Source organism: Solanum pennellii, chromosome 1 (genome assembly GCF_001406875.1).
Source record: "Solanum pennellii chromosome 1, SPENNV200".
Taxonomy (NCBI): Eukaryota; Viridiplantae; Streptophyta; class Magnoliopsida; order Solanales; family Solanaceae; genus Solanum; species Solanum pennellii.
The window spans coordinates 1,345,066-1,356,419 of record NC_028637.1 but is presented as its reverse complement, the minus strand read 5'-3'; the positions used below and the strand labels follow the sequence as shown (position 1 = coordinate 1,356,419).

General features: G+C 33.9%; 3 protein-coding genes across 4 annotated transcripts in view; 2 read left to right on the top strand and 1 right to left on the bottom strand.

Moving 5' to 3' along the window:
* The window catches only part of LOC107025511 (linoleate 13S-lipoxygenase 2-1, chloroplastic-like), an 11,679-nt gene extending 4,349 nt beyond the window's left edge, over nucleotides 1–7,330 (top strand). The window contains exons 3-10 of the mRNA XM_015226329.2: nucleotides 931–1,174; nucleotides 1,973–2,290; nucleotides 2,517–2,602; nucleotides 2,803–2,913; nucleotides 3,638–3,939; nucleotides 4,542–4,808; nucleotides 5,675–6,015; nucleotides 6,820–7,330. Coding sequence (XP_015081815.1) covers nucleotides 931–1,174; nucleotides 1,973–2,290; nucleotides 2,517–2,602; nucleotides 2,803–2,913; nucleotides 3,638–3,939; nucleotides 4,542–4,808; nucleotides 5,675–6,015; nucleotides 6,820–7,238 — 2,088 coding nt within the window. The 3' untranslated portion in view covers nucleotides 7,239–7,330. The remainder of the gene's footprint in view (nucleotides 1–930; nucleotides 1,175–1,972; nucleotides 2,291–2,516; nucleotides 2,603–2,802; nucleotides 2,914–3,637; nucleotides 3,940–4,541; nucleotides 4,809–5,674; nucleotides 6,016–6,819) is intronic.
* Nucleotides 7,331–8,435: 1,105 nt separating this feature from the next.
* Nucleotides 8,436–10,018, top strand: LOC107014794 (receptor-like protein 9DC1). 2 transcript variants are annotated; one of them, XM_015214883.2, is made up of 2 exons: nucleotides 8,436–9,819; nucleotides 9,887–10,018. In XM_015214883.2, the coding sequence occupies exon 1, from the start codon at nucleotides 8,706–8,708 to the stop codon at nucleotides 9,795–9,797; it is 1,092 nt and encodes a 363-aa protein (XP_015070369.1). In that variant the 5' UTR covers nucleotides 8,436–8,705; the 3' UTR covers nucleotides 9,798–9,819; nucleotides 9,887–10,018. The 2 variants fall into 2 exon arrangements, with proteins under 2 accessions (XP_015070369.1, XP_015070378.1); XM_015214892.2 differs by having other exon boundaries at nucleotides 8,438–9,799.
* A 514-nt stretch (nucleotides 10,019–10,532) lies between these two features.
* The window catches only part of LOC107012058 (linoleate 13S-lipoxygenase 2-1, chloroplastic-like), a 16,304-nt gene continuing 15,482 nt past the window's right edge, over nucleotides 10,533–11,354 (bottom strand). Inside the window, exon 10 of the mRNA XM_015211790.2 lies at nucleotides 10,533–11,033. Coding sequence (XP_015067276.1) covers nucleotides 10,615–11,033 — 419 coding nt within the window. The 3' untranslated portion in view covers nucleotides 10,533–10,614. The remainder of the gene's footprint in view (nucleotides 11,034–11,354) is intronic.

Here is an 11,354-nt window from a genome sequence, read left to right as displayed (position 1 = left end):
TCAAATTAGTTAATGTGATTTTTAAAATAATTATTAAAAAATATCAGTTATTTTAGAAGTTCATCCCTATTTTATCCTTAGTAGTTATTATTTCTTAAAAAAAAAAAATACAAACGCAATTTATGAATCATATACATTGTAATTAATCATAAATATCAATAAAAAATAAAAGAAAATTTTAAAAAAAGACTTTCTAATTAAATTATAATAAATATATATTATTTTTTTAATATCACGATATATATTTTAAACACGCAAAGTAATAAGCAATCCAAATATTGGACCACATATACGTCCATTAATTTGTGAAAGAAAAACAAAATAATACTTTTGTTTTATATTTTATGTTTCACTTATAAAGACAAAAAAATGTCACAAAAAAGTGGGGTTGTGGTCCTATTAAATTTTCAATAATTTTATTAATTATAGTACAAAGCATAGGATGATACTATTATTTTGCACCTTATATTAATGGTCCCTCTTTTTTTTTAATTTATTATTATTATTATTATTATTATTATTGTTATTATTATCCATAGCAATATGAATTTTGTCTAACGTTAGAATTTAGGAAATTAAAAAGGAGATATTGACACTAACACATGAGTACGAGAAAGAGATATAAATTATTAAAAAGATTAAAAAAATAAGAGAAAAAAATTCATGCAATTTTCTTAACTTTTTTTTTGAAAATAATATAATATATATATATATATATATATATATTCATTTGCTTTAATACAATGTGAAATCTTGACACCTCGAGATGACAGTGAAACTTGAACTTAGCACCTGCGCTTATTCTAATTATGCGATGTAGGATCGTATGATCATCTCTTTAAAATACTTAAACGATTACGAATTTTTATTTATTTACTTAATTTATATGCTCAACTAAATAGACTAATTCTTTTTTTTTCTTACGATTAGTCATATTTACCATCTCAAACTCCAAGTGGAGTAAAGAAGTTAAGAGAGACAGAACTTGTGACATTAAGAGGTGATGGATTTGGAGAAAGAAAAATATATGAGAGAATTTATGACTATGATGTTTATAATGATATCGGTAATCCTGACGGTGACGGTGATGATGATGGTAAAAGACCAGTACTTGGTGGAAAAGAATTACCTTATCCTAGAAGATGTAGAACCGGTAGAGCAAGAAGTGAAAAAGGTAAATAAATATCATCTCCGTTTCATTTTATATGAATTAGTTTGATATATGATACGGAGTTTTAAGAAAGAAAGAAAGAAAAAAAGACTTTTGAAACTTGGGACTGAAATAAGTGATGGATGTGTGTGTGGTTACAAATCATTTCATTAAGGATAAAATGAACATTTTAAAGTTAAATTGTTAATTAATATAGAAACGTGTTATTTTTATTGTGGACTGATTAACAAGAAATGTGAGTCATATAAATTGGTACAGGAGAAGTAGTTCATAAACGTAAAGTGCTCTTTTATTGTATAATATACATTGACAGAGTAAAAAGTATTTGTGCATGAGTGAATATAGTTGATCATGGAGGCAATGGGCCAGAAATGGTTCAGGCCGGAGTTATGATCGAACTCGAAATAATTTTTGCTTGATGAAATTAATAAATAAATAAAAGTTGTGCCTTGATTATCAGTTATGTGTATCGGTATAATGGTAAGTCATTGAGATTCTAATAAGTAATATCAGAATCAAGGTCATGAGTTCGATTTCATGAATGACATGTTGCATGTGACAGATGTTGGGAGGGGGAATTGTTGGATAATACAAACATATCCTATCTATGCATGGCGAGATCCCGTTACACATTCTTACTATCAGTTATAGTTTTTGACATGATTACATAACTGATACCTTAGATCATATTTCCAAGATTACACAATACACATTCCACTTTATTATATATACAAAATATTAAATATCTTTTGAGTGAGTGCAATAGATCCTTGTAGTCTGACTCTTTTTTTGAGCATGCAGATCCATTATCTGAATCAAAGGGTGACTTTACATATGTACCAAGAGATGAAGCATTTTCAGAAGTGAAGGACTTATCATTCTCAGGCAACACCATTTACGCGGTCCTACACGCGGTAGTGCCAGGGTTGCAATCGATCATCACAGATCGCGATCTCGGATTTCCCCATTTTCCGGCCATCGACTCACTTTACAATGTCGAAGTAGAACTTCCGGCACTTCAAACAAATAGCCTTTTTTCGATTATACGAAGGCTCATTAGGACTATTTCTGAAACAAGAAAAGATGTCTTGCGTTTTGAAACTCCTGAATTTCTTGAAAGTAAGTACTTAAAACCTATAAAAACATATGTTATTCAGACTCTTTACTAAATATCGGCATATACATATCAAATATGTACCTATAGGAATGTGGGGGATAACATTGTTGATAATGATTTACATGTTGTTCGGATCCACCAAAAATGTAAAATATTGTTGGTATGTTTAATTTTTCTTTTATTTTTTTTTGTAAAAATAAATAAATATTTTATTTATATTTATGGCAGGGGACAAATTTGCATGGTTTAGAGATGTGGAATTTGCTCGTCAAACCTTAGCTGGTTTGAATCCATATAGTATACGATTGGTTAGGGTATGTAATTCCGATAAAAAGATTTATCTGCATCAGTTGTTTACATCAATTCATCTAGTATACATACGCTAATTGGTTACCGTATGTTATTGCCTTAAATTTTTTCATTTTAATAATGGTTGAAACATTTTGAGCAAGAATATAGTTTATTGCTTCGTCTAACATAATTTTATCTGTCGCTGATCCATTGCTAAATATAGGAATGGCCATTGAAGAGCAAGCTAGACCCTGAGGTATATGGACCTCCTGAATCAGCAATTACAAAAGAGCTAATTGAAGAAGAAATTGGAGGATTTATGACTGTTGAAGAGGTATATATATATAAACGTATCATTTTTATTTATTTATTTTCAATCACGAGAAAAATATATATACTTTTTGGTTTGTTTGTGGACAAACGATATTTGGTCAGGCTTATAGTTTGATATTTTTTTATTTGCACAAATGACCCTTCTTGAGGTCACTATTTAAATAATGTCCCCCCAAATAGCCCAATGGGCTAAATTTGTCTTTACAAAGGAAAAGATTCATCCAACAACTACTTTTAAAGGCGAAATTTAGTTAATTTGTTGAACTAATAGTAATCTCAAGAAAGGTCATACCGCGCAAATAATAGATTGAATAGCTCGTGATATTTACACGATTATATAAAGCAATGTGCAAGAATGACTTTCATAAGGAGTGGTGCTGAACTTTTCATCTCGCATAAAAAATATCTTTTGTTGCCCGTCAAACATAAATTGGTTTTAACTATGAGACAAGAACGCGTTCAATTTGTCACAAGTTATATGTGTTGTTCAATTGTTCACAAGTCAATACAACTAAATCTCCCGCCCAATAGGCAACACACTACACTATCTTCACTCTCTTTAACTTCTTGAATTGTCTCAAACTCTTGGATCGTAGACAAAATTAGCTTATGCGAATATTACATCTAGAACTTATTCCCGATGCAAGAAATGTCATTTTTTGTTAAGAGGATTCAAAAATTCAGGATCGCCCCTTATGATCTTTGTTTATACATAATCAATGCAGGCGGTTCAACAAAAGAAGTTGTTCATCTTAGATTATCATGATTTGCTATTGCCATTTGTGAACAAAGTGAATGAACTCAAAGGGACAGTACTTTATGGATCAAGAACTTTGTTCTATTTGACACCTAATGGCACATTGAGACCTTTGGCGATTGAGCTAACTAGGCCACCAGTAGATGATAAGCCTCAATGGAAGCAAGTTTATTGCCCAACTTGGTATGCCACTGGTGCTTGGCTATGGAGGATTGCTAAAGCTCATGTTCTTGCTCATGACTCTGGCTATCACCAACTAGTTAGTCATTGGTAAGTGATGAATGATGCATGCACTTTGCTATGTTGCTCGGACTCTTCTAAAATCATGTTGTAGTGTCCGTGTCGGATGCTCCAAAACAATGTATTATTTTTGGAGGATCCGGCATGCACTTTTCAACATTATTGAAGAGCCTGAGCAATAAAGTCAATAGTTAAGCATAATATATTAAAGGACATTTAAACTTGGTCTCAACTATCAAGTAGGTACTCCAACTTTGAGAGTCCATGTCTCTAAACACCTTAACTTGGTCACAAATGACAACTGAACACTCCAACTTGTTATGACTAACGCACGACATTGACGTGACATATTAATTTGGGAGGTGACTAGATGATCATTTTATAAGTTGTACTCAATTGACATAGTGAAGACGGTTTGAGGTGTACGTCTAGATGATGATGTTATAAGTTGGAGTGTTCATCTGACACAAAGTGGAGACTAGTTGAGGTGTCTAGATGTGCACACTTAAAGTTGGAGTGCTTACTTGCCAGCTGAGGCCAAGTTTGACTATATATTATGTATTATGCCTTTTTTATACTATCGGATCGCCTAAAACACTTATGACTTGTTGTTTTTCTTCAAAATTTTGCAGGCTAAGAACTCATTGTTGTACAGAGCCATACATTATAGCATCTAATAGGCAACTAAGTGCAATGCATCCAATATATAGATTATTATTTCCTCATTTTAGATATACAATGGAGATAAATGGTACAGCTAGAGAAGCACTTATTAATGCAAATGGTGTTATTGAGAGTTCATTTTCCCCTGGCAAGTATTCAATGGAGTTGAGTTCTGTTGCCTATGATCTTGAGTGGAGGTTTGATAGAGAAGCACTCCCTGAGGACCTTATTAGTAGGTAATAATTTACTAATCTTCTATTATTTTTTTTTGTTTCTGATTTGGTGTCCGGTATCTGTATTGGTACCCAACTAATTCGAATTCGCGTCACAAAGTTCTACTTTAGGAGTAAAGCGTACCCAACCAAAGGTGACTCTATTCACAGGGGTCAAACTCGAGACCTGTAGTTAAAAATAAACATATATTTTCTTACTAGTCTACCACAAACTTTTGTGGTCACTCATTTTCTGTTTCTTTTTTTTTTCGCTTTTCATCCGGTGTCCGAGTTTGCTTGCTTTAGGGTTTCACTAATTCGAATCTTCATCGGAAAATCTCATTTTGGGGTTAAACACTTCCAAGTAATGTGATGTGTTAAGGATGAAGGGGTACTTACCGCTTATTGTAATCTTTGGTGGTCATTGATCTTCTTTTTTTTTTTTAATTTTCCATCTAGTGTCTGGTACCCTCTATGGATCCATCTATAGTCCGAGTTTGTAGAGAAAGTCCCATTTTCGGAGGCTAAGCGCTCCCAACTAAAGGGGACGCCCTTCACATTTGTCAAACTAGAGATGTTTGGTTAAAAATAGAGGGGTACTTACCACCTCAACACAACCTTTGATGTTCGCTAAAATTATTTAGTTATGAGATATTTACAAGTAAATCTCCATAAATTAATTACTTCGTAAAAATGGTAACTAACCTACTATCACACATCCATACTAAAACACATGTATGAATCAAGACATGTTGTTTTGTACATTTGTATGTTACGTCAGGGGGAGATTCAACATCTACTATATATACAGAAAAAAATTATTATTTTTTTGACGAAAAAGGACTCGGACCTTGTTCCCTTGCTTCGATATTGATGTGCAAAATATACAGGGGATTGGCAGAGGAAGATCCAAATGCACCATATGGATTGAGACTAACAATAGAAGATTACCCTTTTGCTAGTGATGGTTTAGTGCTTTGGGACATACTTAAACAATGGGTAACAAATTATGTCAACCATTATTATCCACAAGCAAATCTCATTGAATGTGATGAAGAACTCCAAGCTTGGTGGTTAGAGATTAAAAATGTTGGACATGGTGACAAGAAAGATGAGCCATGGTGGCCAGAGTTAAAAACTCCAAATGACTTAATTGGTATTGTCACAACAATAATTTGGGTAACTTCTGGCCATCATGCAGCTGTAAACTTTGGCCAATACAGCTATGCAGGTACTCTCCTTAGCTTCTTTGCATTAGTTTTCCATATCGTCTGCTATGTTGTTCAGACTCTTTAAAAATATCGACTAGCGTGTGTCGGATTTTTCAAAAAATAGTGAATCTTTGGAGAATTAGACATAGAAACATTTTTAGTGAGTTCGAGTAACACAGGTTGTCCGTGGATATAAGTTAAATGAAATGATAGGTTTATGTTGTGCAGACTCTTTACAAATATCGATGAGTGTGTGTCAGATTTTTCAAAAATAGTGAATCTTCGGAGAATCAGAGATAGTAACATTTTGAAGAGTTCGAGTAATATAAGTTATCCATGCATATATGTTAAATGAAGGATAGGTCTATGTTGTTCAGACTCTTTAAAAATATCGACGAGTGTGTGTTAGATATTTCAAAAATAGTGAGACTTTGGAGATTCAAACATGGATGTTGCAACATTTTTGGTAAACCCAAGCAACATAAGTTGTCCGTTCATACAAGTTAAATAAAGGACGGATAGGTCTTGGAACAACGATAAAAATTTTACGAGTTTTTTTAGAGTATGTTGCATATATTATACTCCACTTAGGGTGTGTCATTCCCTGAATCATGTGTGAATTAATGCAGGATGCTTCGTACACTAGGCTACGTACTCTTTACAGCATATATATAAGTAAGATTATTTAAAGTATCCCTTATAATAATCCCACGGGTTAGGTCTGGGAGGCTAGAACTTATGCAGATCTTACGATATTGTTACGAGAGTAGAGAGATTGTTCCTGATAGACGATTGATTGTACTTACGGTTTATCGAATATGTAGGCTATTTTCCAAATAGGCCAACAATTGCTAGGTCAAAAATGCCAACTGAAGATCCAACAGATGAAGAATGGGAAGACTTTTTGAACAAACCTGAGGAGGCATTGTTAAAATGCTTCCCTTCACAACTTCAAGCAACAAAAGTAATAGCAGTTTTGGATGTTTTATCAAACCATTCTCCAGATGAAGAGTATATTGGCACAAATATTGAACCTTTTTGGAAAGATGAACCCGTAATCAACGCGGCGTTCGAGGTATTTTCGGGGAAATTGAAGGAGCTTGAAGGGATAATTGATGCTAGAAATGCTGATTGTAATTTGAAGAATAGAAATGGAGCTGGAGTTATGCCTTATGAATTATTGAAACCATTTTCTGAACCTGGAATTACAGGAAAAGGTGTACCTTATAGCATTTCCATTTGATTTTTTTTTTAAAAAATAATTAATATTTGTGAATTTTGTAATAAGATGCAATTGAAATAAGTATATATTATAATGCAAGACAATTGTTGTAATCCTACTGGTCCAACTGTTACGCTATTGTCTGTTATCTTTGAGCCTCGGTGCCTCTTCTGAACTCATTCTTATAAGATCCCTAACTTTCTTCTTCCATTTCGATGTAAGATTCGCCTAAAGTGTAACATGTAACGTATTCGTCTTTTTCAGGGGCTATGATCCGTCCGTCATGGACGTCTCGAATGTGTATTTCTTGTTTTGTAAATGCCCTTTGTAACAATACTAGTTCTAATTATCACTACAAAAATAAAATAGGATTTAGTAAATTGACGGATAAATTTGGTAGTTGAACAACAAAATTCATCGTTAATTCTATTTAACGACAGATTTCTGTTAACTACGAGTGAAATAACGATGGTCATCGCATTTTTTTTTTATTATTTTCCTTGGCTATAATTTGAACTTGACTTGGAAGTCAAGATCTATGCACCAACCAATCAATTTGTTTTTGGAATTTTGATTTGAAATGTCTTTTCTCAAAGTTTATGAACCAAATATTACTCTTACTATGATAGCTACCTCTTATGATTAATCAAACTTTTTGAATTTTCAACTTTAAATGTCTTTGCCCCATTCTATACACCAACTAAGAAGAATTAAAATTACATAGTCTTTGCATATTTGGATTAATAGGGGCATTATTGGACCAAACTATTAGATGTATGAATATTTTGGACCAAGCTATTGACAACACGAATATTTTTAGACCAAACTATTAACTCAGAATATTTTCCGTTGAATGAATAGGTAACTAGTAGTAAATTTTTAGACCAAACTATGAAGAACATGCCATGTCTGGACTCCTGCACTATCTTCCATCAACAGGTCAATTCTCTCAACTCTATTGGTGGAAGGTAGACGGTACGAATTGAATTATATTAGAAGACAAGCTGACCTGAGCATCACTGTTATACAACAACAACAAACTACGCTTCAGCCCCAAACAATAGTGACCCGAATCATATATTGTCACGAGTTTTTTTTAGAGTATGTTGCATATATTATACTCAACTTAGGGTTTGTCATTCCGATGCTTCGTACAAATTTATTGAATTTTCAACTTTAAAGGTTCATGAACCAAATATTACACTTACTATGATAGCTGTCTTTTTTGATTAATCAAACTTATTGATTTTTCAACTTTAAGGGTTTTTCCCCGTTCTATACACAAACTAAGAAAAATTTAAATTATATAGTCTTTGGATGGTGACCTATTTGGATGGTTACATTATTGGACCAAACTATTGATAACGCGGACATTGTTAGACCAAACTGGACTCCTGCTCCGTCTTCCATCAGCAGGCCAATTCTTGTGGAAAATTAGCTCGAGGTGGCGCACTATGTGAGGGAACAATCCCACAATGCGTGGGTGAGATGAATGGAAACCTTTGGAGTTTGGATTTGAGCAACAACAGACTTAGTGGGACAATCAATACAACTTTTAGTATTGGAAACTCTTTAAGGGTCATTAGCTTGCACGGGAATAAGCTAACCGGTAAAGTCCCACGATCTTTGATCAATTGCAAGTATTTGACACTACTTGATCTAGGTAACAATCTGTTGAATGACACATTTCCAAACTGGTTGGGATACCTATCTCAATTGAAGATTTTAAACTTGAGATCAAATAAGTTGCATGGTCCCATCAAATCTTCAGGGAATACAAACTTGTTTACGCGTCTTCAAATTCTTGATCTATCATCTAATGGATTTAGAGGGAATTTACCAGAATGTATTTTGGGGAATTTGCAAACCATGAAGGAAATTGATGAGAGTACAAGATTCCCAGAGTATATTTCTGATGTACTTGGTAGTTTTTACGATTATTTGACGACAATTACTACAAAGGAACAAGATTATCATTCTGTTAGAATTGTTACTTCTAACATGATTATCAATCTCTCAAAGAACAGATTTGAAGGTCGTATTCCAAGCATTATTGGAGATCTTGTTGGACTTCGTACATTGAATTTGTCTCATAATGTCTTGGAAGGTCATATACCGGCATCATTTCAAAATTTATCAGTACTCGAATCATTGGATCTCTCATCTAACAAAACCAGCGGAGCAATTCCGCAGCAGCTTGCATCCCTCACATTCCTTGAAGTCTTAAATCTCTCTCACAATCATCTTGTTGGATGCATCCCCAAAGGAAAACAATTTGATTCGTTCGAGAACAGTTCGTACCAAGGGAATGATGGGTTACGCGGATTTCCACTCTCAAAACTTTGTGGTGGTGATGATCAAGTGACAACTCCAGCTGAGCTAGATCAAGAAGAGGAGGAAGAAGATTCACAAATGATCAGTTGGCAGGGGGTTCTCGTGGGTTATGGTTGTGGACTTATTATTGGACTGTCGGTAACATACATAATGTGGTCAACTCAATATCCAGCATGGTTTTCGAGGATGGATTTAAAGTTGGAACACATAATTACTACGAGAATGAAAAAGCACAAGAAAAGATAATAGTGAGTAGCTATACCTCCAGGTATTCAACTTTTTATATATCAATGTATTTTCATCCTCAAAGCTCTTACCTTTAATTCTTATTGCAGGATTCATGTCGACAAAGTTTCTGAAGATGCAGATAAAATCCTTTATCTTTCATTCGTCTGTGATGTTTTCGTAATGTATTTGTTATCCTATGAATAAAAGACATGACTTTTCTTCCTTTCAGACTCGAATAATAGTTTGCTTTCATTTGTATATGGCATGTAGATATAAATTCGACTGATAAACAGAAGTCGGACATAAACTTGAATGTTTGGATCAATCAGACGATATGTTTCATCGCTAAAGACATTGTATTGCACTCAACTCTTTCACATAGACATCAACATACAACACTCTACTTTAAGTTCGGAAACATAAAAATCTGAGTTAACAGAGTTTGAAAATATATTTTTTTCCGAGTCATGAAGAGTTGGAGAAAGAACCTTCAACTCTTCCCATTTAAATCTCGGATGACAGAGTTACCCGATATATATCTCTAGTTCAATGTACTTGGGTTCAGGTTAACATCAAACCAGGGGCGGACCTACATTGCATTGAACCTACTTCGGCGGAAAATTATATTATTTATACATGGTTAAAATAAGTTTACATGTATTATATAGTAGATGTTGAATCCCCTTCGGCTATCTATTACTGATCAAACACGACTAATTTGTATCAACGAGCATTCGCAAAAGCAAAAAGAGCTAGCAAATATGATGCATTGCATCATTTTTATTACACATGAAACTTTATTACAAAATTCATGTCTTTTACACACACACAAAAATCAAATGGAAATGCTATAAGGTACACCTTTTCCAGTAACTCCAGGTTCAGAATAAGGTTTCAACAATTCATAAGGGATAACTCCAGCTCCATTTCTATTATTCAACTTACTATCATTATTTCTACCATCAATAATCCCTTCAAGCTCTTTCAATTTCCCCGAAAACACCTCGAACGCCGCGTTAATCACGGGATCCTCAGCCCAATAAGGCTCAATATTTTCACCAATATATTCTTCATCTGGTGAATGGTTTGATAAGACATCCAAAATTGTCATCACTTTTGTTGCTTGAATTTGTGAAGGGAAACATCTTAGTAGTGCCTCCTCAGGTTTATTCAAGAACCACTCCCATTCTTCAGCTGTTGGATCCTCAGTTGGCATTTTTGACCTAGCAGTTGTTGGCCTATTTGGAAAGTAGCCTACATATGCAATAGAATAGTTAGTATGACGAGGGCCGAGCGTGCAGCTATCGAAAACAACCTATCGAAAACCATTATTATCACACAAACAAAGTCGGTATAATACGCCCTACCTTCTCTAGTAATAGAGCCAGAAGTTTTACTAAGGAGTATCAATTGTCACAATAGAAAAAGGGCATAATACATATTGACTTAAACTGGCATCTATGCCCTCTAATTTTGAATGTGTACAAGTAGACACACGTTCTACGTGGCATAATACATGACAGACGCTACATAGAAAACAAAATTATCGTGTAGGATGTCACATAAGACGAATGT